The sequence below is a fragment of the Aspergillus bombycis genome (assembly GCF_001792695.1).
Source record: "Aspergillus bombycis strain NRRL26010 chromosome Unknown contig00137, whole genome shotgun sequence".
Lineage (NCBI taxonomy): Eukaryota > Fungi > Ascomycota > Eurotiomycetes > Eurotiales > Aspergillaceae > Aspergillus > Aspergillus bombycis.
In genome coordinates this window covers 31,693-57,831 of record NW_019170139.1, presented here as the reverse complement: position 1 = coordinate 57,831, position 26,139 = coordinate 31,693, and the positions used below count along the sequence as shown (strand labels likewise).

Here is a 26,139-nt window from a genome sequence, read left to right as displayed (position 1 = left end):
GTGTATGTGACATCGGGGGAGGCAGTGGCGGTTCTCTCTCGGGAACCTGCCTGTGTTTTGTTTCTTTTGTCCACTTGCCGTTTCCTTTTTCTAGGGACCAGCCAGTCGGGACTGAATAGAAACGTGATGATGATGAGATGGTTTATTTTTCCGGATCTTGAGCATCGGTCCAAAGGGACTTATCGCGGTGCTGATGCCAGTAAGGATGTTTATGAAACCTTTAAGCTCCGGATCCAACTGTCTACATGGAAGCGAGAATGAGGCACAACACACGCGATACCAGTAATTAGGGTATCACTTTGGGTAGACTATACAGTCTGATGATGAAAGTATTCCAAAACAACTTACCATTAATCAAAAAGTACAGCAAGTGAGACAATGCGGGGGATACGAGGACTAGCCTGGCTGTGGCGGGGTGTGCCGTTTGGTGTGTCACCGGAATCTGTATCCTTCAATGCAAGAGATGCAACCCAGAATACATGGGCTCACGTGGTTTAACGTCACAGTTCCTTGGGTGTCCATTTCATTTGCACGCCTTTCTGCCTGAGAAGCTAATCTTCTCAGCCAGATTCATGTCCACCATTTCCCGCTCTCAAGGTCTATCGCTGTTAAGTTTGAATACTATCAGTGTCATGATGCAGTGACAGCACGACTCTATCGAGACCAACCTTACTCTCATGCCGGACGGCTTTCAATGTCCATCAAAAATAAACTATGGTCTAGTCGTCAAGCTTGACAAGCCTACCCCGGATCAGATGATGTACTGCGCCCCACATCGCTTTCGTCTGACAGCAACGCCTTAGTATATCGACAAATCAGTCGCTGAAAGGATGTCGAGACCCACCTGTTCACCCGTGGTCTTTCATCTAGATGCTCCGTATATGGAACGCCTAAAGTTACGGTTCTACCATAGTATATTCACCGAGCTAGCAACATAGCCCTACCGATACGAACTCCATCGGTAACCTTTTCCTGCTTGGATCTCAAAGAGTTTCTGCATTTCGCCGCTTCCGAGATGTGTCATACTACGGTTTCATTATACAGGATATGCTTGACTGCAGGTTCTGGTGATGGATTTCTCGATTCCTGTACAGCCTCTGGAACCTAAGCTCCAGTTCCGGTGTCTTCCAATTGGAACATGCCAACTTCTAAGAGAGGCGCTGTCTCACTCTGAGAGACAAAGCCAATCAAGCATATTCCCATTACGAGGACTGTTAAACTGGGTATAGGCTCAGGACTAGGCCATCATCATAGAGGGCCTGAGAACGGTATAGCCGGAAGCTGGAAGAGCCGTCTACACCGATCATGGTCCAACAACATCCTGATAGAACGTGAAGGGAAAGGTATAAATTCAACGTGTTGTCCGCCGTTCTCATACCCTTCATCATCACATCAATCACAAGTTTCCCATCCAGACAAAGCCTCAAACTATCAGAATTTCCTCATCTATCTACTTACAACCATCCATCTCCCATTAACTCACTATCAAAATGAAGACCACATTCGCCGTCATCATCTCCGTCCTCACGGCCTCTATCTCGGCCGTTCCTCTTGAGGCCCGTCAGTCCAACGACGTGACTCTAGCCCTGTCTAACGACCAGAGTGGTGCCTATGCTGGCGTGAAGTTCTCCGCTGACGGAACCGACAAGAGCATCAAAGCCCTCTACGGCGGCACCTCCGTGGGAGCGAGCGGCTCCGTTCTCGCTTCTTCTGCTCAGCTGGCAGCATTCCCTCAGACAGTCCACTGCGTTATTAAGAACAATGGTGCCGTCATTGCGACTCTCAATGCCCAGCAAACCTTTGCTGATTTGGACGGAAACCCCGGTGCCGCTACTCCTGTCAACCTGGACAACGGTATTGTCAACTGCAGTGCTTGATGGGATTTTAGCAGAACTATCCATTTTTATACGAAGTTATGGCCGTTAGATTGATTGAGTGTAAATGAAGGGAGTTCATGATTGGTGATTTGTATTGAGCTTAAAGATTGATATTCATATGCCAGAGGGCGGGTTTAAGGTGCAAGAGTTTGGTTTCTGATAGTCAATAGCAAGACAATATATGTGCACACTAATAGAAACCTGATTTCGCTGCTGAGCCTTCCTTCCATATGTTATCCCGGATGTAGTTGCTAATGGAGAATCACATCCGTAGAATATACCGGTTTATACCTCGTGATAGAGTAATTAAGGGTAAAAACAATAATTAGGCCATATTGAGATTCTCGCCACCTCGTAAACCCTTGAGCAACACTTCCAGAGAAATGCACTTTTCAACTTTCTAATCTAGCTTAATCTTTTTTCCCTCCCTAGCACAAATTGTCCGTACATACTCCTAATAAATCTTCGCATCCCCGACGCCATAAACAAACTGTACAAGACAAATCCCCCAAGACTCAAATAAGAACAGCTCGACAGCATGGAATAAAAGATACAGTTCCGGGATAGAGGCTCCGAAGTCTCGTGATAGCTGTTGGCGACAGGCTCCAGGTGGTGGGCCGTAAGATATGCAAGGGGATTGGATGGTTACAATCAAGCTTTGTCATATTATGAAAATCAGCATGCATCTACCAGTAATGACATTGCCTTGTGGATATCTATGGGAAGATATGAATTGTGCTGCCTGCTGCCTACGTGCCATTGGTAATGCCAAACTTAATTAATTTATACACAGATTGTCACTTCGGCCAGTTATGATCAGAAATCCCTAGAAACCATGGATAACCATGGATAACCAACATTGCTACTAGAAATATATTGTTGTATTTGAGAGATACGCGGACCAGGCGGATCCCTACTTTATTTGTGGTTCAAGTTTGTATGCTGTTTAATTTTCTAGAGATGTTTTTTATTATATATATTTACTATATGCCCTGTATCAAACGTGAAGAGCAAGTCTGGTATGTTAAGATTATGCCAAACCATGCATCATTCTGAAGCAGGTCATTATCACCTTTGAATATAGTAGGTAGCACGGTATCTCACATATATTATTCAAGATACACAATACTTTGCCAGAAGAATAGAGTTTCGTGAATTTATCGGCTGATCACGATTATGATATCATTGTCGGGATTACCTTTTTTGGTCTTATTTACATGTTTGCCTATTTATTGGAGCCGTGGCAGATGATCGTGGAGGCGAAAGTGAAGATGTCTTAGCCATGCAAGAAGGTGGACGAACCGGCAGTTGAAGGATGGGGATTGTTGCTAAATATAATTTGTTTGGATGGATACGTTGGACCAGTAAGATGGGAGAAAAAACCGTTAAGGGTCCTCGGTGGGGTTCCTATTTTTGTTCTTGCGAGATTCTCTAAATAAAGTATGCAAGGGTCCTCTGAATTTGCTACGGCTGCTTATATGCATTAACTAAGAGATCTTACGAAAAAAAGACATTAACAAGATAAAGTGTTATCAAAAATAATTATGGTGCTGTGAGGGGTGAAACGTGACATTTCAAAGTGGATGGTTCGGTGGGGAATACCGCAGCTGAGGAAATTGAAGCAATCTCACCACAAATTAATAGCGTGGCACGCTGAGTTATGGGGTGAGACTGTCAATGCGCATCGAGAAACTTAGAAAGGTGGGTTGCCATAGTGTTATATGTCCCTTGCTGTTACCTATGCATGGCAGAGACATCGTGAAATCTCCTACAGGTCGATGTGGGATGACGTGCAGAGCTCTTCAGAGCTTGAAGGTGGCTGGACCCTGATAATGTGACAGATCCCGTTTTATTGGACGTACCGAAGCTCTCGAACGTCTCGAACGTCTCGAACGTCTTGAACCTAAGAATTTTTAGGGTTGACATTGACTCTGCTCCGGAATAGGGAAGGTCTATTCCATCCGATCTCAGGCGACTCGATATTGGTAGGAAAGAGAGATGTACTGTTTACGATAAACGGTCATAGAAAATTACAACGAGATGAAAATAAACCTGGATAGTAGGCCGGCCTGGCTGGCTGCCGAGATTGATAATAGATAATTTGCTCCTTCAGCAATCGAGGGTTAAGGGAGAAGATACCAAACATAGTGCGACAAACTATCCACTGGTCGGAGTAGAGTTATCGCCGTTGTTCAGAAAACTGGACAAGGTTGAAACTATCACCAACCGTCGCTACTAATTCATCTCGTGTTAAGCCATTGAGAAAAGGGGAGATGAGACGATCGTCGTTCTGACCGGTCTGTGCTTCAGCCCCAAGCCCCTAACTAATATTAATGAAAACACCCTAATCGAGTCATAATTTTCACGGCCCCCTGATTCAAAATTTTAGTGCGGGAAAGAAAGGGCAAAGCAAAAATAAGGAGGAACTCTCTCTTTTCCCTCTTCTTTCCCTCTCGACCAATCCTCTCGGGGTTTTGTATAGGACCAAAGGACCAATCGTCACGACTTTTTTGCCGTCTGCGGGCCAGTAAACAGAGAAAAAGTCGCCTTATTCCCGGACCGCCTCAGGTATCCATCCGCTCATTCATCAATCATCCATTCAGGTGCTCAGTCAGCCGCGTGTCTCACTCCGTCGCTTCTTTTTCGCTGATTACCTTCTGCCTCATAACCTTACTAAACTTTTTTTTTCTTCCCTTCGCCTGTACCGGACAGCTTCTTCCTACTGTTTGTTACTCTCCTTGACTGAATTAACGCTTCTCTTTTGTTTCCCCATTTTTGCCGGCACCGGAGCTTCGTCCTGTCGCAAATCGATCCACCCACCCTTCCCCCCCCCAGTTTCCCGTACGACCCCGACTCTGCCATCGTCCCAACCAGATTCGGTTGCCTTAGGCTGGTCAATAAACAACCCAGAAACGGGACCTTACCGCGGAGGAATCCATTACATTGACACCTAAACAATCTTCCGATCGAAGAATCCCATCACAATGAGTGTACGCGTCCCCGATAACGACCCCTTCGTCTCCACGTTCTTGCCCCTCCCCTTACCCACACGGCACTTCGATGGGCCACTAATTGAACAACTGATTTAGGGCGGCTACGGCTCATACAACCCCTATGGTGGTCAGGGAGGCTACCAGCAAGCTAGCAGCATTGAGGAGGGTAACGGTAGCTATGGTAAGCGCGCATGGCGGATCGCACAGCAATTGAATGTCATCTAATCAATCTCTTGGCAGAGATGAACCAGGTGGGTGGTGGCTACGACACCCAGCCTTCCGACCCGACCAGCTTGCTCAACAAGTGCCGCGAAATCAACGATGGTATCGCCGATATTCGCGCTAAGCGCGAGGGACAGCTCGCTGCCGCACAGAATGGTTTGCTGGACTCGAGCACTGGAAAGGAGGACCAAGTTTCTCGCCAGACCCTAGACTACGTCGAGGATGAAATCAACAACGGTTTCCGCTATCTCCGTGACCTCCTGAAGAAGATCAAAGAGACTCCCGGCTCCGGAGACAGCCGTGTGCAGACCCAGGTCGATGTGACAAGCCGCAACCTGCGCCGCGAAATCGAGCAGTACCAGCGGGCCCAGTCGGATTTCCAGAAGCGTTTGAGGGAGCAGGTTCGCCGTCGTTATGAAATTGCCAACCCCGAAGCGACCCCCGAGGAGTTGGAGCAGGGTGTTGACAACGTTCTCATGGGCCAGGAGCAGACCTTCCAGGTACGCGACATTCGCCGAGATCTCACGTTGTTAAACCACGGTTAGTTGCTAACATGCGTCATTTAGCTCACTGGTAGCCGGACCCGCCAAGCCAACGATGCCAGACAGGCTGCTCTGGAGCGTTCGGCCGCAATTCGGAAGATTGAGCAAGATATGATAGAGCTTGGTCGACTGTACCAAGAAGTCGCAGAGCTTGTGCACCAGCAAGAGCCTGCTGTCGAACAGATCAACCAGGGTGCCGAAGAGGTCGCTGGAAACGTCGCCAATGCCAACACTCAGATCACCCATGCCATTGACAGCGCGCGCCGGGCAAGAAAGTGGAAGTGGTATGCCTTGCTTATCATCAGTAAGTATCAGAGGTGTCACCATTTGTATCTAGGAGGAAGGAGCTGACCTCGACGTAGTTCTCATCATTGCCATCGTTGTTGGTGTCGCTGTCGGTGTCACCCAGGCAAACAAGTCTTAGGACTGATGAATTTTTTGACTGTGACCCCTATAGTCATGTTGGCTTTCTCCGTGAACTCCGATCGACTCTTGTCTGCGCGACCCTATGCGTTTCCATACCTTTGTGTTTCATATTGCGATTCCCTCTTCTCGTCTAGTAGCTTTGAGCCTTGTATACCCATGCAAGGACTGGAACGAATTTTTGCTTCTGTTTCTTTCTATTCGATCTGTGCGACTTACACCGGCAGGATGTTCTCCATGTTATCTCTATGACCATGGTAAGCTCAACCGCCAATTTCATTCCCTATTTGCGTTGGATCTCCTATGTACTTTTACCCTTGTTATACCACTTGATTGCTGTCTGTCGCGTTTCGCCCGTGTTTGAAAAAGCTTGTCTTGCGAGTGTCTCTACCTTTGCGTTTCCTGCTTCCATGGTCTTTGTATTCACTGATGGTCGTGTATAGTTTCCGCATCTCTGTCGAATGCGGCCTGATGACTGCTGCACTTGGATAGGATGCGTATGATACTGTTGCACGTGTATATACTAGAGTTCCTTCGCTTGCTTTGACTTTTGGCGCTAGATCTATGTAATAATCGACTATTCCACTAATCAATCTAATGAGCCATCGCGACACCAGGAATCAGGAGCCAGTGGTAGATCAAATGTGCTCTATTGTAGGAGTTGCCCACACGTTTTCCAGTGTGGTTTCAGACAGAATTCCTGATAGAGATTCAAGTCCAAGTGCAGCCACATCATTGGGTATCGCAAAACCGTATCTATATTCACGCAAAAAACATTGTTCGCGATCTCACAATGTCTTGCCTTATGCCTGCGCTTGCCTTTCCTTCTCCCTCTGTTCCTCTTCCGGCGTCCGAGTTCGCAACTGCAGCGCATGGATTCCTCCCTCTCGGTCCATCTCCTCCTTCAACAAAGCGTACACCATGCGGTGACGGGCCGGCTGCATCTTCGACTTGAATGCTTCGGAGGTAATCGTTACGCTATCAAAGTGATATCAGTCATGCGCTGTTTCGCAGGAGCCGACGGGCGGGGGACAAACTGAAAATGCGTTTCCCTGGACGTTGACCCACGCATCGGCGCATGGTGCGCATGGAGATGGGAATCATTCCGGATTATAAGATTGGAGGGGGAGAAAGCAGTGGTAATCTGACAGAGTGGGTCATATTAGTACGTCTATATTGCGTTTGTAGGGTAGAGAAAGAATGTTGTGCTTCGTACTTTGTCACGGATGGTATCCTCGACGGGAGTATTGGAAGCCATTCTGGAGGTTGTTGAGAACAGGCGACGAGGAACAAGGCCTGAACGGCTATGACGGAGGAGGGAGAGCATGGGATGTGGTTGAATTGCAGGAAGTGGGAGATGTTGATTTGCGGAGGAGCGTAGGTAAGTAATGGATAAATTGATGGATTTCATTGGTATTTCATGTCATCATGTGAAACGGCTTCTCGATGCCGCCGATCGGCAGAGCTTCCGAGTCCGACCAAAAGCTCCCGACGTTGGCTCTAAACAATGACATCAATCAGTCTACTTGTGCAGTCAGACACCCATTGACGGATTTTTGTGCCCCAATTGCTATTCCGATAGAAGATAAATATGCTATACGCATCCCGCTAACTTCAAGATGCAAGGACGCATGCTGATTTCGGCTCTTTCGCGGGGCTCTGGGCCCTTGGCTCGTCGCGCATTTCAATCATTTCTCAAATGCAATGCTCGCCACCAACCTCGATTCCAACCAATTAATTGTCGGTCGCTCTCAACTTTGCCAAACCTACCTCTCTTCCAAGCTCTCCGAGATCACGACCAATCTAGTCTTGCTGTCGTTCACAGCGCATCGTCCCGCTCCTTTACCTACGGCAATCTAGTTGCCGATGTCGTTCGTGCAAAAGAAAGACTCCTTGAGTGTGCGGGAGGCCAGCAAGATGGGCTTGCAGGAGAGAGAATTGCATTCCTGGCGGAGAATAGCTACGATTACGTAGGTACTGTTTCTCTTCGCTCTTGTCTCTCCTGCCTGGCTGGTTGCTGACTATGACCTTAGTGACTCTCCTTTCCATTCTTGCTAGCGATGCGATCGCCTTACCCTTGTCTCCGGCCTTCCCCGTCGGTGAATTGAAGTATATCTTGGATAATTCCCACGCCAAAGTGCTCGTTGCTACCGAAAAGTATGCGAGCAAGGCACATGATATCTTGAAGGCGGGTCTTGAACGAGAACCCATCCTAGAAGTCAAGGAGAAGATTAAAACCGGGGCAAGCAGCTTGGCTCAAGTAAACTTGCAGGATATTGTGCGGGAGTCTCGTGGCGGAATGATGCTGTATACCTCAGGTACCACCAATAGGCCGGTAAGGACACCTTATCCTAGCAGTGCGGGGCATACTCATATTGATGCGTACTAGAAAGGTGTGTTGATCCCACAATCGGCACTTACAGCGCAAGCAGTGTCCTTGCTGAAGGCATGGAAATATTCTCCGGATGACCGGTTACTCCATCTTCTTCCGTTGCATCATATCCATGGGACTGTGAATGCCATTGTAACACCTATTCTGGCTGGCTCGTCTATTGAATTCATGTTCCCCTTCAACACAGATGCTGTGTGGAAGAGGCTTGCGGCTCCCTTTTTATCCGCATCCTCAGCGAGCAAGATTACTTTCCTTACAGCTGTCCCAACGATTTACAACCGACTCCTATCCTCTTTCCCCGGCCTGTCCCCTGAAGTGCAAGAGGCAGCGAAGAAAGGGATTGCACCCGAGAATCTACGTCTAAATATCTCTGGATCGGCAGCTTTACCGACCCCTACGAAGCAAGCGTGGCAAGATCTCAGCAACGGTAATGTCCTTCTCGAGCGTTTTGGAATGACGGAAGTCGGTATGGCTATCAGCTGCGGCCTCGACTTTGCCGACCGGGTTGATGGTAGTGTCGGGTGGGCATTACCGTCTGTGGAGGCTAGACTTGTGGATACAGAGACGAACGAAGTTATCCAGCCTACAGAGGAATATGGTGCGAATGGACGCGAGCGTGAAGGTGAAATCCAGCTCCGTGGCCCGACTATTTTCCGTGAATATTGGGCCAATGAGAAAGCCACAAAAGAAGCGTTTGTCGACAGTGATGACGGCAAGGGCAAATGGTTCAAGACTGGGGACGTTGCCACGCGCCGAGTAGTCGAGCATGCTGGACAAGGCACAAGTGGGGATTGGGCACAGGGGCCAATGTATTTCATTCAAGGCCGACTGAGCGTGGACATCATTAAGACCGGTGGAGAAAAGGTCAGCGCATTGGAGGTGGAAAGAGAGCTGCTGTCCCTGTAGGTTCTCCGGTACCGCATGGAAAACTGTATACTGATCTGCTGTAGCCCTCAAGTCAGCGAAGCAGCTGTGGTGGGACTTCCATCTGAGCAGTGGGGCCAGAAGGTCGCTGCAGTGGTCGTTCTCGACGCAGAAAAGGCTGCGAATACTGGTCGCAATGGCAAGCCATGGGGTGCTCTTGACATGCGACGTGCCCTTAAGGATCGCCTTGCAAACTATAAAATGCCCCAGGAGATGAAGGTTCTCAACGGACCGATCCCAAGGAACGCAATGGGCAAAGGTAAGCTCCTGTCCCTCATTTGCCATGGCGATATACTTACCTGGCATATAGTGAACAAAAAGGCACTCGTCAAGGAGGTCTTTGGAATCTAATCGCATATGGACTGTCAACATTGTACTATATCTCGACCGTATCTATATCATCCTTTTGGATAAATTCCAAACGTTATTACCTTGCAATTTTTTTTTTCACCCGCCTTGATAATTAAGGGCCCATACCCCTGTGCACTAGATCAACATGAGCCCGCGAGACATAGGTGGTGTTGATCTATATTAATTACATCGGTCATTGGCCGCGGAGACTTCTTCAGCTGTCCTTGGCAGGAGACCGGCTTCACCCGGGTTCCTGATCCAAGGCAGTCTGTAGCGGCTAAATCCGGAGATCACTCCGCATCCGTTATGGCGCGCAAAGACCGGAAAAACACACTCTCTGCAAAGCTACAGCATAAATGTTTCGTTGAATTGTTTCCCGGTCTCAGTCTGACGCTACTCTCGCCATGTGAAGCCGTTGATCAGACCCCTTCATAACCTTAAGTCCGGCAACATTGCCGACGCGCATCCTCCGCACCGGCTGATTTTAATATACCCAAAACCGGATCACAATGGAAATGAAACATCCGGAAAAACAAGCGCATGAATCAAATCGGACCATCGGGCCGCAATGATCACAATCCCATATCAGACCCTCTGAAGCTCCCACAAGCCTTGATACTCTGTCTCGGGATGATACATAAATAACGGCTACGCCCCGGCGCATAAATGACAGAAAACATACTCTTTATACGCCAGCAAGGAGAGGACTTTCACCATGATCTGGACACTCGTTCCCTTTGTGGCACTCTTGCCACTAGTGACAGCTCAACAGGTGGGCACTACACCTGATGCCCATCCCAGACTCACCACGTATAAATGCACATCGCAGAGTGGCTGCACAAAGCAGAGCACCTCAGTCGTTCTGGATGCAGCAACTCACTTCATCCACCAAAAAGGGACACAAACTTCCTGCACCAACAGCAACGGCTTGGACACTTCCATCTGTCCGGATAAACAAACCTGCGCTGACAACTGTGTCGTTGATGGTATCACGGACTACACCAGCTACGGCGTCCAAACAACAGATGACACGTTGACCCTGCACCAGTACCTGCAAACTGGCGATAGCACAAAGTCCGTGTCACCGCGTGTCTACCTCCTCGCGGAAGACGGAGAAAACTACTCCATGCTACAGCTCCTGAATCAGGAATTCACCTTCGATGTCGATGCATCGACTCTCGTTTGTGGCATGAATGGTGCTTTATATCTCTCTGAAATGGAGGCCTCTGGCGGAAAGAGCTCCCTGAACCAAGCCGGAGCCAAATACGGAACCGGCTACTGTGACGCCCAATGCTACACTACGGCGTGGATTAACGGCGAAGGCAACACCGAAGGTGTTGGTTCCTGCTGTCAGGAAATGGATATCTGGGAAGCCAACGCCCGAGCAACAGGGCTTACACCGCACCCTTGCAACACAACAGGTCTGTACGAGTGCAGCGGCTCGGGGTGCGGAGATTCCGGTGTCTGTGACAAGTCTGGGTGTGGATTCAACCCGTACGCCCTAGGTGCAAAGGACTACTACGGTTACGGCCTCAAGGTCAACACCAACGAGACACTCACAGTCGTAACCCAGTTCCTCACAACTGATAACACCACCTCAGGCCAGCTCAGTGAAATCCGCCGTCTGTATATCCAGAATGGCCAAGTTATTCAGAATGCTGCCGTCACCTCCGGAGGCAACACTGTCGACTCAATTACAAAGGACTTCTGCAGCGGCGAAGGAAGTGCCTTCAACCGACTTGGTGGCCTCGAGGAAATGGGCAACGCCCTAGGCCGCGGTATGGTTCTTGCGATGAGTGTCTGGAACGACGCAGGCTCGTTCATGCAATGGCTTGATGGTGGCAATGCAGGACCGTGTAGTGCAACTGAGGGCGACCCGGCGTTGATTGAGAAGCTGCATCCGGACACTCATGTGAAGTTTTCCAACATTCGGTGGGGAGACATTGGATCTACCTACCAGCATTAGAATGGGTTCTACATCGTCTACGGTTGTGTATGTATCATATCTTGGACTTGAATGTTACATGTTACGCGAAATGTAGTGACGTTGATCCTTAAATGTCTATATTCCGATTCTTGCATATTATTAACGGGTTCCATCCCATAGGCCAATAGAAGCAGAATAGAAAGGTTTCATACCCAGTGGGTTCAGGAGTATACATCCGCTAGGAGGGAATGAAAGATAAACGGAGTTACTTGATGAAGGCAAAGGATACCACCCCCAGAAGCACGCATACCGAACTAGAACCACAGCAGCAGCCCTCACGGACTCGGCCACTCGAGATCCTTCCAAGGTCTCCCCCGAGTCTCCCTGGCCAAGTCCTCCAAAGACTTCCACTTCCAAACGCGCTCCCCCGGATTCACCAGCTCATTATCACAGCCCAACCCAGCTGGAGAATGATTAATCTTCCCTTCCCCCATCAAAAACCTCAAATAAGCCGCCGGATCACTCCCCACAACCCTGGTAACCCTCTCCTTATACTCCCCCAACGCAACCTCCGTGACCTCAATCGGCCCACCCCCCTCCCCCTCCATGACCCTCGCAACATCAGAAACACACCTCGTATCTCCCGCAACATGCAGCACATCCGGCACCTCGCCCTCAGCAAAGGAGCGACAAAGCCCCGCAACAACCCTCCCCACATCGTCCAACCCGGTAAACGAAACCTGCTCCCCGGACGACCCCACACTCTCATACCGTCCGCCACGGGTATCAAACCCAAACCACGGCCCAATACTATCCTCCATAAACAGTCCACAAAATACCCGACACACCTTCACCTGGGGAGGTAAGATCTCCCGCGCGAGAGCATAATGCCGCTTCTTAGCGTCCCATTCTAGATGCGGGAAGTCGTGGATGTAGTGGTTTACCCCGAATTCGGAGGGAAGGTACAACTTAATATTTGTTTTGGGGATGGCGCGCAGGAGGGCCTCCTTGAAGCTGTGACCGGAGGGCCCGATTGTGTTGATGAGGATGTCGACGTCGGTTAGGGCTTGCGCGAGGTTGCTTGGGGTGTATTTGCGCAGGTGGAGTTTGGGGTTGGAGGGGATGTTGGGCGGGTCGGTTTCCGAGCGGGTGAGCAGGATGATGGAGGTGAAGGAGGTGATGAAGGGCTTGCTGAGGAGCGCGCTGGTTATGTGCTTTCCTAGGTGGCCTGTTCCGCCTGCTATGGCTATTGTTGGTTTGGTGGGCATTTTGTATGGAGATTGGTATGAGTGGGTGGGGTTGAGGTTGAGAGTTGAGGGGTAGGGGTTTCTTGGTGATTGCTACGTATTTATACAGGTGAATGGGCCGTTACTTGAGAGCATATGGGTGAGTGGACCTGGTGATTCATCATCCTATACGTGAGTATGGTCCTCGATGGATTCAGGAGGCTATTGCAAAGAAGTCAAACTGGGCAAACCGACTGTATGGATTGGGGCTATTCCTTTCTTAGCCTAGTGGGTAATGTTTACGCTGTATGTTTTGTTTGCTACATACTATCATTGGCTGAAGCGGGTTCGAGTGACTGTTTGCACTGGGTCGATAATCTCCTCTGATTGGCTCGTATTGCTATCCCATAATTCCGCTGTCTGATAAGGCTTACAAACTGAGCTATGCGGAGCCCTAGGTCGAGGATAACGATGCTAGACCTTTTCAATAATTTTTTTCTGTAGATTTTCATCGTCTGATTCTCTCAGAGGGAGCTTCTACATCTTGCATAGTAGATTTCATTTTGCGTTGAGGGGTAACATCAGATTTTTGGATATCCTCACAACTTCATCTTTGATACTATCCCACAGTGTACAGAGCAAATTTCCTATACAATATCGAATTCTAGCACTTATCAGACATATCGAAATGAATTCTCGATTGATAAGGGCGCTTCAGCATCTCATACAAGAAGCCCATGGCCATGTCTCGCAACGTCCCTCATCTCATTCATGCTCGCACCACATGAACCCCGATTATATTTCTCAGATGGAGACTTGGTCACAACTAGAAACAATGAGACGACTGCTGTGCCAGAGGCCACCGATTCCTGAGTTACCTGCGGAAATCCTCGAAGACATTGACGCAGTTATTACGCATCGAAACAAGAAAGCAGTTCTGACCTCATCCACATCAATCACCCCGAGCATTGTGCTTACTCCCAACAATCATATGACACCAGAGCAATCGAGCTCCAAGGGAATCAGTATATCACTGTGGAAAGGCGACATCACATCTTTAGCTGACGTCACAGCAATTGTCAACGCTGCGAACTCTCAGCTTCTTGGTTGTTTCCGCCCGGACCATCGCTGTATTGACAATGTTATCCACTCTGCTGCCGGCCCACGTCTTCGCGATGCATGCAATTCCTTAATGCTTAAGCAAGGGCATCCAGAACCGGTCGGGTCTGTAAAGGTTACCCCAGGCTTCAATCTACCAGCGCCGTGGGTATTACACACTGTGGGCCCGCAAGTGAACTCCAGGAAGAGCCCTGGAGCAGTGCAGAAGCAACAACTAGCAGGTTGTTACAGGTCTTGCCTTGATGCCACTGAGTCACTTCCTGCGCTTCCGGACGGCCGTAAGGTTGTAGCCTTCTGCTGTATCTCAACAGGACTGTTTGCTTTCCCGCCGGACATGGCTGCCAAGATTGCTCTGGAGACCGTGGTGCAATGGTGCTTGGATCATCCGGCAACAACCGTGACCGATATAATCTTCGATACCTTTATGGAGCGAGACTACGAGTTATATCAAGCAAATATATCCGAGCTCAAGACTAACTTTGCCTCTCCAGGCGTCCAAATATCTTTCCCACCGAGTCCATCCCATCAACCCAAGGCACTCATTACCCCTACCATAACCAAGGCGCGAGGCTGGCTCAAAGAAGCAGACTACTTAGTTATCTCAGCCGGTGCTGGTCTTTCAGCAGCTATCGGCCTCGACTATACCTCTACATCTCTTTTCGAAAAGCATTTCCCCGCATTTCTCTACCTCGGGCTAGGACGCCTATACGACGTTTTTGGATTCAACGACTGGGACAGTCCAAATCAAAAATGGGGCTACTACTTCCTCCACCTAAACATGGTCCGAGCCTGGCCGGCATCGAAACTCTACGGCGCCCTGCGTAAACTCGCAGCCCCATTTGCCGATAGATATTTCGTTCGCACATCCAACGCCGATGGCCAATTCGCTGCCAACGGCTTCCCAGCAGAGAAGGTATCCACACCACAAGGCCAATACCGATTCCTACAATGCTTCGCCAAATGTCGACCCGATGCCGTGTTTCCTTCCGATCCCTTCGTGGACGCCGCGTTACCCTTTATTGATCCAAAGACCCAGGTTCTCACGGATGAACCGAAGATCCCTGCATGCCAATACTGCGGCGGCGAACTGACACTCTGTGTGCGTGGTGGGGACTATTTCAATTCTGCGCCATTCCGTACGCAGGAGCATAAGTGGAAGCAATATATCGAAGATGTTGCCAGCAATCTGGATGGTAGGAGGGCTGTTATTCTTGAGCTGGGTGTAGGGCTCAATACGCCGGCTGTGTTGAGGTGGCCGAATGAGGAGCTGGTGGAGGACTCTTTGAATCCTGGTTTTCGACTTATCAGGGCGGGAATAGGGGCTTCTGGGTGTGCGCCTTGGGATCTGGAGGAACGAGATTTGGCTGTTGGAATTGAAGGGGACTTGGGTTTGGTTGTGGAGGCATTGGTGGGTTGAAGCTTGTTATTGAACCGATACCTGTATAGAGAGATACCATAGATTGTCTCGAGACATTGAAATGTTGACTTATAATTCAGGATTATTTCGGCATTTCTGAAGTTCGTTCAAGTTGACTGGGAGCCTAAGGCAAGATATTGGCATGCAGCTTCACCGCTGCTTCGACATACCAAGGAGTATCGTTCTCTTAAACGGTGCTTAATTCTTGGCTGTGAACAACATAGCTAAACTTACCAATGCCACGTATCATGTTCTAACTACTCTGCAAACGAAGAATCAGTTGGTTAATACTGGTTGCATTTTGCTCAATAGTAGGCTGGGCCTCTCTCGCCACCAAGCTACGTAATTACAGCAGCTTGGAGACGCAAGATAGGGTTGTAATGTAGCCAGTGGGTGGATAATAGGCAGACATGCGCACGTTCATGCAGGATATCGTCACTTTCTGCAACGTGACAACAATGCGGATACATCACAGATCTAGAGTCACCTAGACCAAGGGTCACCACTCTTATAACCTCACAGAAGCGCTTGTGTGATCGTAGAAGGCTGTGTTCAGAAGCTAGTTGATGGTAAATGCTGCTTCGGCGAGTGTTGTTCAACATATTAGCAACCTCATACTACTTTCTTTATCTACTGAGCGGCAACAAACGATATTTCCAATCTACGCCTCTGAAGCTCCTCATTATCTTCGTTGCTCACCTGGTCGTTTCTCTTTTTCGGTGGATCGCAGAGCAGATACTATACAACATGCGGAAGGAAAGTCCATCATCTTACGACTACGAGTGTCGGAAACATATTATATTTCGTTCAATAAGTTATCTATTTTTGATGCTCTTCATCACCCCGTTGACCTCCATTTGGTGGAGCGCTATAACAGACTACAATGGCTCCCTTCAGCTTTCTGTCATGAGGTTCCTGGCAGATCCAAAGGCGTCGTTGAGCTGGCATTCTCTACCTTCCCACGATATCACCGTTCCTTTTGCAAAATGGATCGTCTTCGAAGCGATACTGTATACCGTATTGTCGGGTAGAATATGTGCTGGCCAACCTACGCCATCAGGTCACACCTTGCCTTATACAATGAACGGCCTATCATTTTTCATATGCACAATTACCTCCTTCCTAGTACTAGCAGCGCTCGGATGGACTGAGCTTGCCTTCATAGCCAGCAACTGGAGAGAGCTTATTCTGGTGGTGAATGCATTCGCTTGGTTGCTTACAGGCCTAGCCTTTCTAAAGGGGCGCCTTGCTCCGTCATATATTTATGATAATAAGGGGAATGGTAATAAATAATCTCTCTAAAAGTCGCTGCCTTTCTAACAAGTTTCAACAGATTCATACATCTCCGACATCTGGCGAGGCATTGAACTATATCCCCGATTCGGCGCAGCATGGGACCTCAAAATATTCCACAACGGACGCTGGACGATGACCACACTTGTCATGATGTAAGTCCAAGCGCCATCGGAGGTCATATATCTCAATGTCTAATATTATACTCTCAGAGATATATCCTTCGCAGCCCTCCAACGGGAAATCCACGGTTATATCACCTCCACGATGATATGCGTAATACTACTCCGTAACCTTCTCACCGTCAACTTCTTCACCAACGAAGAATGGTAAATGTCTCCTCACTACCCATGCCACACGAGAATCTGATTTCAGCCCGCAGGTATCTCCGCAGTATGGACGTATGCGACGAGCCCTTCGGATTCTACTTCGCCTGGGGATCCGGCGTTTTCTTCCCGACGATGTACACTCTGCAGACGCAGTATCTTGCCCTGAACCCCGTTGAGCTTCCCCTCACTCATACTATCGTGAGACTTTCCGTTGGAATCATAGGGTTTATCGTCTACTATGTCGCCACAGAGCAGAAGAACGCAGTATGTGACACGAAGGGTGCCAAGGATGTACGACACGAAACGGTACAGTTCATTCGTGCTTCGTATACGACGACAGATGGGGTCGACAGAGAGTCACGCTTATTATGTAGTGGTATGTTACCGTTTAATCACAGTGCTCCACATTTGATACTTATGAATGACCCAGGCCTGTGGAGCCATATCCGGCATCCCAATTACCTGGGCGTATTGATATTGACGTACGCCATGTGCGCATTGTGTGGGACTGAGGCCCTGCTTCCTTGGACCGAGGCTATCTTTGCCACTGCTTTCCTTGCTCATAGATGTATGAGGGATGAGAGGAACTGTGTGAGGAAGTATGGCAAAGATTGGGAGGTTTATTGTCGGAGAGTGAGATGGAGGTTGGTGCCTGGGGTGTATTGATTTTCCTTCATTTTCTGGAGTAACCTTTTGCTATCTATAGAGAGACTGGACTTTTCATAGCCATATGCACGTCTTACTTGGTAAGATTTACTAGCAGACTGTATCAATACGAGACCTCCTGGACTGGTCAAGCAGCTGATCATCACGCCTGTTGAGCAAGCCGCTCGGTTCGGACAAATTGCCGAGATTTATGTTCCTGCTGTCCAGGCCACTATCACCGAGCCCACAGTCGAGGCGATAGCTGAACTGATCGTTGAAGGATGAGTTGCTGAATAGGTTGTTCATTTTTGCCTTTACGCAACTGGCTCAGGACCTGCTACCGAATTGGCATTGAACATCACTGAGCGGTATTTAACAGGATGAACCAAAAGCAGATGTAGCTTGGCTGCTGCAAAGAAGAATCACTGTTCTGCGTTGTGCGTGGGAAGTCGACAACGAGAATGAGGAGAGGGTTGCGCAGAAGAAGTCGTGACTCGTGAAATGAGAACCCAAGACGAATGGGTTCTCTATTTCAGTAGGAGTTAGCCACAGCTCAACATCATTCCTGGAATCGAATCCCCGCTCAACGTCATTGTTGCAATAGATCAATATGATAACAAGAAGAATCAACATATGAAGCTAAGAAAAAACGTATTCAAACGGCTCTACGCACAATCAACATTACTATAGTAGCGCGTAATCCTAGAGTGCTGTAAGAACAAGTGTCCAGGCCAAGTCCATCCTATTCCTCCAGGTAGTATCTCTTGCCTTGGTACTATCTTAGCGGGTGAGTGCAAGGCGCAGTTATGCCAAACATCTTCAGGTCAGGCGTACTTGATATATTCTTCGCTTACTATCCACCTGAAACCCCTGCGCGGCTGACGTGTTCCCTCCGCTAAACCAGGGCCGCCCCCACGTCTTGGATCTTTGTATCAGCGACAATTCGTGGAGGGCACACCAACACCGGGCAATGGTATGGGGTGGCACGGGCCGCTTCTCCACCAGAGCCCCGTAGCTGCAACAACAGGTGGGAGGCCTTAGACAGCCTAACCTCCCTTATGAAACCGGTTCATTTTTTCATCTTGCTTTTGAGCATATCCTGTCAAAGACCTTTGTCTTGCCAGCTTGTCGAATACTGTGTCAAACCGCAAAGAAGCTCTCCACCTGTATTATGGCCGACGGATACAGTGACAGCCCTCAGGGCTCGACCGTTTTCGAACTGAACAATGGTATGTTCAATACTTATACTTGACAGGCATCCGTTGATGAATGCAAGGCTAAGATAAATATCAACCAAGGCATGAAAATACCTACGCTCGGTTTTGGCGCTATGAAAAGTCAGTGGCCGTCATCTTGGACAAAGGGTTCCACCTTTCCACCCTGACCGCTGACACCTGGTATGCTACAGAAGGCATAGTTCTTCCAGAAGAAGAGAGGGACTATGTCCGCAGTCTGATCGTGCAAGCCATTAAAACTGGCTATCGGTTAATCGACACATCTAAAATCTATGCAACCGAGGACCTTGTTGGCGAGGCAATCAAGGAGTCTGGTGTAGCTCGGTCTGAGATCACTGTTTTAACAAAGCTATCTAGTGATGATCACCATGATGTGCGCGCAGCCTTTGAGAGATCGCGGCGCTTGCTCGATACCTACATTGATATCTATATCATGCATTGGCCGCAAGGCTTTACAAAAGACGTGTCACGCCCATTGGCGCCTGATGAGAGTCCAACCTATATAGAGGTCTACAAAGAAATGGAAAAGCTAGTGGGTCCGAATTGCAGAGCCATTGGTGTCGGCAACCTCACACAGAAGACGTTGGACATGTTGCTCAAGGAAGCGGAAATCAAGCCTGTGGTCAACGAAATCGAGATCCATCCCCGGAATCCTAATATAAAGTTGGTCCATTATTGCCTCGAAAGAGGCATACGTCCAATCGCCTGGGGGTGAGTTGACCTTGACTGATGATCCTTTCAGAATCATTTTGCTTAATACAATGAACGTCTCACAAATTGACAATGTTGAATAGCCCCTTAGCAGGCGGACCTACAAGCCATTACTCGGACACCTCGCCGATCTATGAGAGTCCCCTCCTCCTCTCTCTTTCTTCACGTTACGAGCTCTCTGTCGGGACCGTCATCTTGTCGTGGCTCGTTCAACGTGGAATCGTCGTCATTCCGCATTCAAGCTCACTAACCAGGCTGGCCGAAAATAGACGCCTCGCGAGACTAACGGACGGGGAGGTCCAGGAGATAAACGCCTTACACGAGGAAATAGGGAGAACGTGGCTTATTGATTCTGTGCCCCCGGTCTGGATGGAGGTGCCAGGGAAGGGGAAGACGATTATGGGGTGGACAGTACAGGAGGTTGGCTGGGTGGATGACAGGGGAGAATGCTTGGTTTAATGATGTTTTTCAGCTTCATGGACTACCAATAGAAGAGGAAAAATGCTGTAATACAACTAGATCGCATTGATAACTCTCCAGAGTACGTATGTATTAGATCTACATCGGTTGAACCTCTTGAAAACCCGTCCTGATAACAAGTTAACAACCCTAGTTCCAACTAGATGACCAGTTTATGGAAGTGATTAATCTACTTCATAATTTTCAGAAGGAAAAAAAAAACATACAACAGGAGGGATTCGCTGGTGGTCACCCACCCAACTACTAACCTCCCGGCGTGTGGCTTAAGTACGGCTGAGCGGACGGGAAGCCCTGTTTTCCACACCCTATGGTCGTATGTACTGTCTATTACTTAGGGTAGATAGATATGGATATGTGACAAACCAGTTAAATGAGAAAATGCGGACAGAGGGGCTCAAGCCAAATACAGTAGTATTTGGCCAGCCGTAGAAAGACCCAAATCAGCCGAAAAAGAGAGTATAATCACAGCGCCTCAGCTCGTCGTCTTTTGGGCGAGGGAGAGTTCTCTTCCGAAGGGGAGTGCTCTCTCTTCCTGCGTGAACGTGTGTCATCCATGAGAAATGTAGGTCTCTCTCCCTCGCGGTCAGTAGTAGGCTGGTTTCCCCAGAGCGCCTGATTCGTCTCCACGGGCCAATTACTAGCGTATCGCCCTTCCCAGTGGGTCTCTTCTTCCCGGAAATGCCTCTCCACAATAGCTTTAGGAGTACTGGAAGTGGAGACTTCAGTGGATGAATTTGACGGTTCAGTGGATGACACTACATCCGATATCCCACGTTGTCTCGAGCTCCCTCGTAAAGCTCCGCCCTGATATGTGTTACCACGGTACGACGGCAAACCCCTGTCATTGCGCTGCGCGAAAGAGCGTCTCATGGTATATCCTGTGCTCACTAGGTGCGGCGTTCTATTACTAGCCGCGGAAGTCCGCATTGGAATGCGGGAGCTACTACCAATGCGATCAGCACCCCGTTCATGAAGCCGATTTGTTACTTCGGTAAGAAGGAATTCAGTTGCCCTGCTCAGTGGCCTCTGCCTGCTATGGATAGCACGGTCAACACGGGTCTTGCCGTCGATAAGCAATTTGGCTGTCTCCCTGTGTCCCTTTCCTGTTGCCCACGCGAGTGGTGTGCGTCCATCTTGAGCCTGGGAGTCGACTTGCGCACCGTTTTGGAGTAACAAATCTGCTGTCGCGGTATATCCACCAGAGGCAGCCCACGACAGGGGCGAGCGATCAAATACGTCCCGAGAGTCAACCGCAGCTCCATGTCGGAGTAGGAGAGTGACCACCGGTAGATGGCCATTTCCCGCGGCACGCGAGAGAGGAGTACGGCCGTCCCTGTCTGTCTCATCTGCTGGGGCTCCTGCCTCCAGTAACATCTTAGTCATTCCCTCATGCCCGTTTTGTGCTGCCCATGTAAGCGGCATTTCTCCGTACGTATCCCTGCGATGAATGGAAGCACCATGTCCCATCAGGATTCGTACCATCGTTTCATTCCCGGTTCGTGCCCCATGAAACAGTGGCGTCATTCCAAAGCTATCTTCTACCTCAATGCTGGCACCGCAATCTATGAGGGCCTGCACAGCGTTCCGGTGTCCGTTTGCGGCTGCTTGGGACACAGCGGTTTGCTGGGAGCTATTCGTCACCGTTGGATCCGAATGATATGGCAGGTTCCTTCTCTTTTCATCAAGGAGTACTCGAATGACCTCGACATGACCATTTGCGGCTGCATACGATAGCGGGGTTTCCGAAGAATCGTCTGGTGAGTGTGGAACAGAATCAGCCAGACGCATCACGACAGCATCGTGGCCATTAGATGCGGCCCGGGAAAGCGCAGTTTGCTTGTTTTTGTTTTGGCAGCGGATATCGGCACCCTTTGCCATCAGGAGCACTACAGTGTCATCATGTCCATGCTCCGCTGCCCTCCACAATGGCGTCGAGCCTGATTCATCCTTAGAATCAATATCTACCCCCAAAAGCAGTAGTATTTCGACTGCTAGCGAATAGCCTTTTCTGCAGGCGGCATGTAACATTTGATTGCGGAATTTTGTTGCGTTCCTATGCAGACCAGGGCGGATCTCTGGTGTGTACAGCACTGACTTCGTCCAGCCTTCTAGCAAATAAGAAGCAGGAAAATGCCTGATTCGTTCGAACACACTAGTTATGGTTTCATTTGTGAATGCGTCTTGCTCAAGGTGCTGTAAGTGATGCTGGAGGTGCTCCAAGGTATAGCATAGAAGTGGTCTCGACTGCAAATAGCTAGCACAGGCCGCGAAGCACTCCGTATCCCAACCATCGTTGTATAGTTCCATTTCCATTTCCTGCGATGAGCTACCTGCCATGCAAAAGGTAAGGTATCGCAAACAGGTAATGGCAATGCACCTATGTGCATCTCTGCTGATAATTTGGAATTCTGATTTTGCAACGCATCCTTCTTTGTTGAGAAAGAATTCACGGACCGTTTGGTGTATTACCTGGACGGTTCCGGTTTGCTTGGGCGTGTCCACGATGCCGGCAGAACCAGGGTCCAAACCAGCAAATTGTATTTCCAAAAAGTTTCCACCACAGCTTATCAGTCGGCGAGTCAGGTCTGTGGGAAGGCACGCCTGAAATGATTCGTCGGAAACATTGATCTCAACATCTGGCTCAGCCTGGATGCCAAGGGCATGAAGTAGCTCATTTCCTCGCAGAGGGCGAGCTGAAAAAAGAACGAAGTGGAATATCTTCAAGCCGTCGCGGAGGTTGCGCCTATCGTGTTTCATGCGTTGGAACATCATGACGTAGAAGGCTTCAAGTTCTTTTGGGAGCTCTTTGAGGTATGCGAAAATGTCTCTTGCCGCATAGCCCCCTTCAGCGAGAGATACCAGCTCCCGTCCCACTAGTTCTACCCAAAGAAATACACCTTGGGCATTTTGAACAATAAAGTTAATAGCCAGGTCCATAAAAGGGGTAGATTCAAGTCCATTGAGAAAGCTGCGGGCAAATTTAGCAATATCCGCCTTTGTTTCGTTCTGGAGCTTGATAAAGTGATGGGAGCTTCCCCGAGAGGGCTCATGCGCCACAGGACGGCTGGCAACAAAGATTTTCAGCGTGCAATGCTTCGTAGTCGCACAAATTCCGTAGAGAAGCGTAAGGATCTCCCGTCTATCATCCGTGTCGGATTCATCAACTGCATCGATAACAAGGAAAATTGGTCTGAGAGAGCAATGATCCTCTAATGAGGAGAGCTGTTCTTTCAGAACTTCGTAGTCCCAGCTGACTCGCTCCACACTTTCATTCGAGGAGCGTTGCAATTCCATCTTGAGACGCCGATATCTGGACTGGAAGTGATGATAGAAGAAGGATTCGTCCTGGCTAAGAATATCGTAGAGGATATTTAGCAGCATGCTGTAATGACTGGTTTGTAACTCCCCTTCACGAAAGCTGTAGAAGAATCTCGCAATTACGGCATCGCATGCCAGTGGGAGCTTGGCGACGAGATTGTTAACGAAGTGTTTTGCCAATGTGCTTTTGCCGCTTCCTGGTTTCCCTTGGACGTACAAGAGTTGCGAGGAATTTGAAACAGACCACTTTTCATATTCCTCATGTGCCCACAACCAGTCAAAAGAGCCCTTGTGTCCTTTTGAGATCTTATCAAATCGGGTATTATGAAATCGTAGGCTCTGAAGGCATTCTTTCGGATGGTGAGTGCGATAAGCTAAGAAACCTCGGTGGTGAAAGAAACCTTAACTCACCTTTTCTCTCCTTGTCATGTTCTATAAATGGTATTCCATCGAAGGCCTTGCTCAAGACAGGGTCACTTTGGCTGGTCAGCAGAATGTGGACTGTGGAGACTTTCTTATCGAGATTATTGACAAATCTACGGACATTTTCGATGAAGTCCCCATGTATCTCAACCTTGTCGATCCCATCTAGAATAAGCCACAGATCCCGCACCTCTGCACTGATGGCAATTTCCAAAGCTGCAGCTATATCATGAATCGGAGCATCTAGAATTAGCCCTATCCTCTCAAAGATGCTCCACTTTGAGATGGCATTGTCCATCTTACTCTCTCGTCTGCTTTTAACAATTCCGTAAAAGAGACTTTGAAGGACCTTTCGAGACACAGCCATCTGCTGCTCCTCCGACAGAGTAAGTAGGAGTTGAAGAAAGATGGTATGAAAGACCTTGATGCCTGATAGCTTTTCTTCCTTCCCAGGAGAGCAAAACGCGATAAGCTTGAATCTTTGAGCGGGGGGCTGCTTATTGTAACAGTCGTCCAAGACGTGCCGAGCGACATTGCAGAGACTGGACTGATTTTGCGCGGAAAGCCACAGTATCTGAGAAGATTGGCTATAATACCACCTTTGAAAATCCACGTTTTTGAAGACCCAGAGATATTCAGTTCTTTCTATAGGTAGATCATAACAGGTCTTTACCATAGCAGAACCCACTACTAGTAGTGAGCGCCGAACCTCGTCCATCTTGAACTTGTCAATAGCAACTTGAAGGGCTTCCTACATATTTCAATAATCGTCTCAGGTTATCAGCTGAATTGGCTTGAAATTGTAGCCAGGTGAAAGTTGAGCCATACCAACTTAGCAGTAGCTGGGTCAGCGGAGGGCATTTCCCTGACTTGTGTTGCGGGTATCACGGACAGCAGCTCCTTTGTCGCTGCAGCGGCAGCGATGGCGGCATAGGGCTGCCAGTCCTTATTCTTGTGAGAGTCAGAATAATCGCATATCCCTCGGATCACAAGGCATGGAAAGCAGTCCATCAATCCGGCGGCTTCCATGTCAAAGCATATGATATCGCCGAGTTGGTCTCTGAGCATCTGACGGGTCTTTCCATCCCTGATCACACGATTCCCCGACGCTATGGTTCCATAATGAACCATTACATCTTTGTTCTGTCGCAGTGGCCTCTTGACTAGATTTTGTGGATCACACTTCTCGCATGTGGGCCCTTCAACATGTTCGTAATCCCACTTGAATAAATCATCAGTTTCCGGGCGGATGAACGTACGTTGATTGCTCAGTGGCAACAGGTATTCTGCGAGCGCACTCTTCCTACGCAGATGCTTCGCTTTCAGGTTGTTGATGGCTTGAAGAAAGATAGTTGGAGGCTTGTTGAGAGTTCCAGATCGCCTGAAACCCTGTGGGACGTCCTTTCCAAAATCGTACTGCACCACTCCGCCATGCTGCTCACCTGGTTGGCTGATGACGACATCGCCCAGACGAATATCAGCTTTCTGGCTAGGGATTCCTCCACCGACTCCCACCATCAGGACAAACCGTATGGAGGTGAATGTAGCTGTCATTCGGGTAGCCATCATAGCGGCAATGCTGGTTCCTATTTGACCAGCAGGAAGGCACGCAATCACCACATTGTGTTGATTGATGTGTCCAAAGGTATAGAGGGTATCTCCACGGGGGGCTTTGTAGTCTGGCCTGTCATGTTCCTCATCTAGCAACTCCTGCGCTGCGGCCAGCTCGATGGGAAGGGCGCACACCCAACCTACGCTGTAGTCCTCACAGCGGAGACGGACCTGTGCCATCCTAAAGACGTAGGTTGGAGAGGCCAACACTCTTCGCAGTGAACAGATTGAAGATGGGGGATCAAAAGATGCCTTTGCAGATGTCGGTCGATCATGCCAAGGGTGGAATTGGTGTCAGCCTTGCTATGCAGCATTAGTGATGTGATTGGGCAGCGGACGCGCGCCCGCTGACCGACAGCGTGGCAATGCTTCATAATAAACCAATAAAATTATAGATTTCAAGAATGGGGGCAGAGTCCTATGGAGCAATTTTCAATGCGAGTCGCGGATAAAGGAGTCCGTGTGGAAAACACTGTCGGGTATAATTCTAATGTATAGAACAAACGTCGCCAGACTACGTACTCGATGCTGCGTGAGATTGTCAAGATCAGTTTTGGCTGCCATTAGGCCAGATAAGGAAAGTCGTGCTTACGGCCGGGGCTGGCACCTGACTTAGGGCAAGATCACCTCAAACGTGCACTCAATTATCACCATCCAGTGGCCCCTTTTGATTGCCTATAA

The 26,139-nt window shown here is 48.9% G+C and overlaps 10 protein-coding genes across 10 annotated transcripts; 7 read left to right on the top strand and 3 right to left on the bottom strand.

The window, feature by feature from the left end:
* Positions 1–1,490: 1,490 nt before the first annotated feature.
* On the top strand, positions 1,491–1,877 carry ABOM_010725 (uncharacterized protein; the record flags this gene model as incomplete). Its single annotated transcript, XM_022537853.1, has 1 exon — positions 1,491–1,877. One exon carries the CDS (start codon positions 1,491–1,493, stop codon positions 1,875–1,877), a length of 387 nt encoding a protein of 128 aa, XP_022384328.1.
* Positions 1,878–4,861: 2,984 nt separating this feature from the next.
* On the top strand, positions 4,862–6,058 carry ABOM_010724 (syntaxin; the record flags this gene model as incomplete). The annotated part of the gene is made up of 5 exons (XM_022537852.1): positions 4,862–4,867; positions 4,967–5,051; positions 5,111–5,592; positions 5,659–5,938; positions 5,997–6,058. The coding sequence occupies 5 exons, from the start codon at positions 4,862–4,864 to the stop codon at positions 6,056–6,058; spliced, it is 915 nt and encodes a 304-aa protein (XP_022384329.1).
* Positions 6,059–6,860: 802 nt separating this feature from the next.
* On the bottom strand, positions 6,861–7,315 carry ABOM_010723 (BolA family protein; the record flags this gene model as incomplete). The annotated part of the gene is made up of 3 exons (XM_022537851.1): positions 6,861–7,035; positions 7,095–7,201; positions 7,274–7,315. 3 exons carry the CDS (start codon positions 7,313–7,315, stop codon positions 6,861–6,863), a joined length of 324 nt encoding a protein of 107 aa, XP_022384330.1.
* Positions 7,316–7,676: 361 nt separating this feature from the next.
* On the top strand, positions 7,677–9,724 carry ABOM_010722 (acyl-CoA synthetase; the record flags this gene model as incomplete). The annotated part of the gene is made up of 5 exons (XM_022537850.1): positions 7,677–8,031; positions 8,091–8,392; positions 8,447–9,351; positions 9,400–9,632; positions 9,684–9,724. The coding sequence occupies 5 exons, from the start codon at positions 7,677–7,679 to the stop codon at positions 9,722–9,724; spliced, it is 1,836 nt and encodes a 611-aa protein (XP_022384331.1).
* A 715-nt stretch (positions 9,725–10,439) lies between these two features.
* Positions 10,440–11,690, top strand: ABOM_010721 (glycoside hydrolase family 7 protein; the record flags this gene model as incomplete). Its single annotated transcript, XM_022537849.1, has 1 exon — positions 10,440–11,690. One exon carries the CDS (start codon positions 10,440–10,442, stop codon positions 11,688–11,690), a length of 1,251 nt encoding a protein of 416 aa, XP_022384332.1.
* Positions 11,691–11,986: 296 nt separating this feature from the next.
* Positions 11,987–12,919, bottom strand: ABOM_010720 (isoflavone reductase family protein; the record flags this gene model as incomplete). The annotated part of the gene is made up of 1 exon (XM_022537848.1): positions 11,987–12,919. One exon carries the CDS (start codon positions 12,917–12,919, stop codon positions 11,987–11,989), a length of 933 nt encoding a protein of 310 aa, XP_022384333.1.
* A 793-nt stretch (positions 12,920–13,712) lies between these two features.
* ABOM_010719 (ganglioside induced differentiation associated protein) lies at positions 13,713–15,413 on the top strand (the record flags this gene model as incomplete). Its single annotated transcript, XM_022537847.1, has 1 exon — positions 13,713–15,413. The coding sequence occupies one exon, from the start codon at positions 13,713–13,715 to the stop codon at positions 15,411–15,413; it is 1,701 nt and encodes a 566-aa protein (XP_022384353.1).
* Positions 15,414–16,160: 747 nt separating this feature from the next.
* Positions 16,161–17,965, top strand: ABOM_010718 (C-14 sterol reductase; the record flags this gene model as incomplete). Its single annotated transcript, XM_022537846.1, has 6 exons — positions 16,161–16,695; positions 16,747–16,861; positions 16,919–17,035; positions 17,089–17,411; positions 17,466–17,603; positions 17,796–17,965. 6 exons carry the CDS (start codon positions 16,161–16,163, stop codon positions 17,963–17,965), a joined length of 1,398 nt encoding a protein of 465 aa, XP_022384352.1.
* Positions 17,966–18,851: 886 nt separating this feature from the next.
* On the top strand, positions 18,852–20,085 carry ABOM_010717 (aldo/keto reductase family protein; the record flags this gene model as incomplete). Its single annotated transcript, XM_022537845.1, has 3 exons — positions 18,852–18,909; positions 19,089–19,626; positions 19,710–20,085. The coding sequence occupies 3 exons, from the start codon at positions 18,852–18,854 to the stop codon at positions 20,083–20,085; spliced, it is 972 nt and encodes a 323-aa protein (XP_022384346.1).
* A 483-nt stretch (positions 20,086–20,568) lies between these two features.
* ABOM_010716 (uncharacterized protein) lies at positions 20,569–25,638 on the bottom strand (the record flags this gene model as incomplete). The annotated part of the gene is made up of 3 exons (XM_022537844.1): positions 20,569–23,774; positions 23,836–24,598; positions 24,676–25,638. 3 exons carry the CDS (start codon positions 25,636–25,638, stop codon positions 20,569–20,571), a joined length of 4,932 nt encoding a protein of 1,643 aa, XP_022384345.1.
* Between the last annotated feature and the right edge of the window lie 501 nt (positions 25,639–26,139).